A 2,827-nucleotide genomic window follows, 5' to 3' on the forward strand; every position below is an offset into this window, starting at 1 on the left:
TCTATAAACTATGTAAAATAATTTCTTATTTTATACTTAAATTATCATAAAATTTAATAAAACTATCCATGCTTCTTGATCATTTATGTAGATATTTTCACAGAATAATAATAATTTTATTCATAAAAAATACATTAGAAAAAAATAAAATTTACATCACTAACATATATATATATATATATATATATATATATATATATATATATTACTATTTTATTTTAAAGATTGCTAACACACTTATATGTGCATGACTACTACCAACCTTTCAATTAAATGGTATATCCTCTATCCTCTTTAAACAAAGAAGTTAAGAGGTGAAATAACTGCATTTCATAATTTCTTTTCTTCATAATTTTGCAATAAATCAAAATAACCCAAATTAATTAGCAAAGGAAGTTCAATTATATTTTCAATGCATTTAGTTTAACTTCTTTATGATGAAATTTTGTGTATTCCTAACTATCTTACAGTGTGTGCCTTTTCATTATAGGGATACACTAGACACATACACATTAAAGATTGGCAAAGTTGTTGATTGTCTTTATGGATTGATGGCTGAGGATTTAGGGGTTGATCTTCAAGACATGCTTAATATTTTTAGGGATCAGATACAATCTGTAAGAATAAATTACTATCCGCCATGCAAGCAAGCTAATAAGGTCCTGGGTCTCTCCCCACACAGTGATGGTATTGCATTGACAGTGCTCCTACAAGCTAATGATGTCCACGCTTTGCAGATAAAGAAAAATGACAAATGGTTACTTGTAAAACCAAAACCAAGTGCATTAATAATCAACATTGGTGATATGATGGAGGTAATTCAAATATTTGCTTTATAGTTGTAAAGTAATAATCCTAATTTTCTTTTTAACTTGTTTGGTTTCTCATATTTTCCTGACGCATAAATTAAAAGAAAAATGGGAACCATGATATGATAATATTTTGCATGTAGGCATTCATACTTGCCATGTTTTCATCCATAAAGATATAGATGCTTCTAAAAGATTATCATGCCGTGTTGAGCATCATTTTTGACACTAAGGCTTAGTTTAGGATAGCTTTTTTATTACTTTCAACAGTAGCTTTTTTGTTAAAAAATTTGTTGAAAATAACCAAAAAATGGTGGTCAAAAGCTGTCCCAAACAAAACCTAAGATGTCTGAACAGTCTAGAATACCATGTCCACGATGTCATTTGATGCGGCTTGTTTTATTTTTATTATAAAATGATTAGACTTTGATTGAAAAACACTTAACACATCTCATAGTCCATCATTAACATGTCTTGAGCCTGAGCCACTCTAACTATGCTAGAAGACATACATAATGAGGACTATATATTAGAAGCCAAATTGAATTACAAAGGGATTTTTTTATTTTTAGTGAAACTCTCTTAAATAATTTCTATTTTTATTTTGTTTTGAATCATTTGATGATAAAATCTTACATTTATCTTAAATGCATATCATGTTTTCATCTATGAATCACAAATACTTCTAAAAGGTTATTATGTTTTGTTGACCATCATATTTGACACTTTGATATCAGAAACTCAAGAATATCATCTCTACCATATCATTTGATGAGTGTGCATAAAATATATATGTATATCTATTATTTATGTGCTTTTCGATTTGTTTTTTCAACAGATAATGACTAATGGAAAGTATAAAAGCATAGAGCACAGAGCTATTATAAACATAGAGGAACGACTATCAATAGCGACATTTCATTTGCCAAGCATTGACGTTTTGTTGCGTCCTTTTCCCGGGCTTGTTAATAGCAATGGTGAGCTTTATAAGACTATAAGCGCCAAAGAGTATACAAGAGAATATTTTGCAGGAAAACTAAATGGAAAGAATGCCTTGGAGAGTATGAAGCTAAGGAAATGATGGACAGTAGTTAATACCGACTACTAATTCATTATAGGGACCTAATGCACTCGAGACATGCATATTGAAGCTAATAATGTGTTGGATCTCTTTCCACATAGTGATGGAATTGCGTTAACATTGCTTCTCCAGGCAAATAATATTCATGATTTGCAACACTAAATAAAATAATAAGTGATTTACTGTAACATCAAAACTAGAAACTTTAATATTCAACATTGGTGATGTCATGGAGGTAATTTATTAAAAATGGTTCATAGCCTTGAAAGATTGCTCTTAATTTATCTTCTTTTTACATAAGTCCATGAGTTATTCGGCTGCTTTTATATATATATTTATATTTGCTTGAAATTGATATTTAAACCCTTTTATTCATAAATAGCAAATATTGATATTGAATTCTGCAATAGGAATTCGGTATTCTTACTAAGTTGTAAATACTCAATCTGTTGACTTTCAGCACTTCAGAGAAAGGAAATGGCTTAGCATAGAGAGTTTTCTATTTAAGATATTTTTGTAATTTTTTTTTTATATGTAGAACATGATTGTATTGAATTATTATAAATCATTTTTTGAAGCAAAATTTTGAATATTGTATAGTTTCTATAATTTTAATTAAATATCTGATCTGCATTATAAAAAAGCTTGACTATTTCTATAGCAGTTCATAGCAGAGGTTTGCAAGCGGCGCTATAGATTGATATAGGTAGCGATTATCATCGCTGTGCTAAAGACTCGCATATTATTTTCCCTACTCTGCCCAAATCATATTCGGCTGCTTTTATATATATATTTATATTTGCTTGAAATTGATATTTAAACCCTTTTATTCATAAATAGCAAATATTGATATTGAATTCTGCAATAGGAATTCGGTATTCTTACTAAGTTGCAAATACTCAATCTGTTGACTTTCAGCACTTCAGAGAAAGGAAAT

At 28.9% G+C, this 2,827-nt stretch overlaps 1 protein-coding gene across 1 annotated transcript in view; it reads left to right on the forward strand.

Annotated features, from left to right (window-relative positions):
• The window catches only part of LOC110101979 (S-norcoclaurine synthase 1), a gene marked incomplete in the record, with an annotated part of 4,589 nt that extends 2,404 nt beyond the window's left edge, over positions 1 to 2,185 (forward strand). Inside the window, 2 exon segments of the mRNA XM_020830101.2 lie at positions 491 to 815; positions 1,648 to 2,185. Of these exon segments, the coding sequence (XP_020685760.1) occupies positions 491 to 815; positions 1,648 to 1,890 (568 nt within the window).
• Between the last annotated feature and the right edge of the window lie 642 nt (positions 2,186 to 2,827).

Source organism: Dendrobium catenatum, unplaced genomic scaffold (genome assembly GCF_001605985.2).
Source record: "Dendrobium catenatum unplaced genomic scaffold, ASM160598v2 fragScaff_scaffold_414, whole genome shotgun sequence".
NCBI lineage: Eukaryota > Viridiplantae > Streptophyta > Magnoliopsida > Asparagales > Orchidaceae > Dendrobium > Dendrobium catenatum.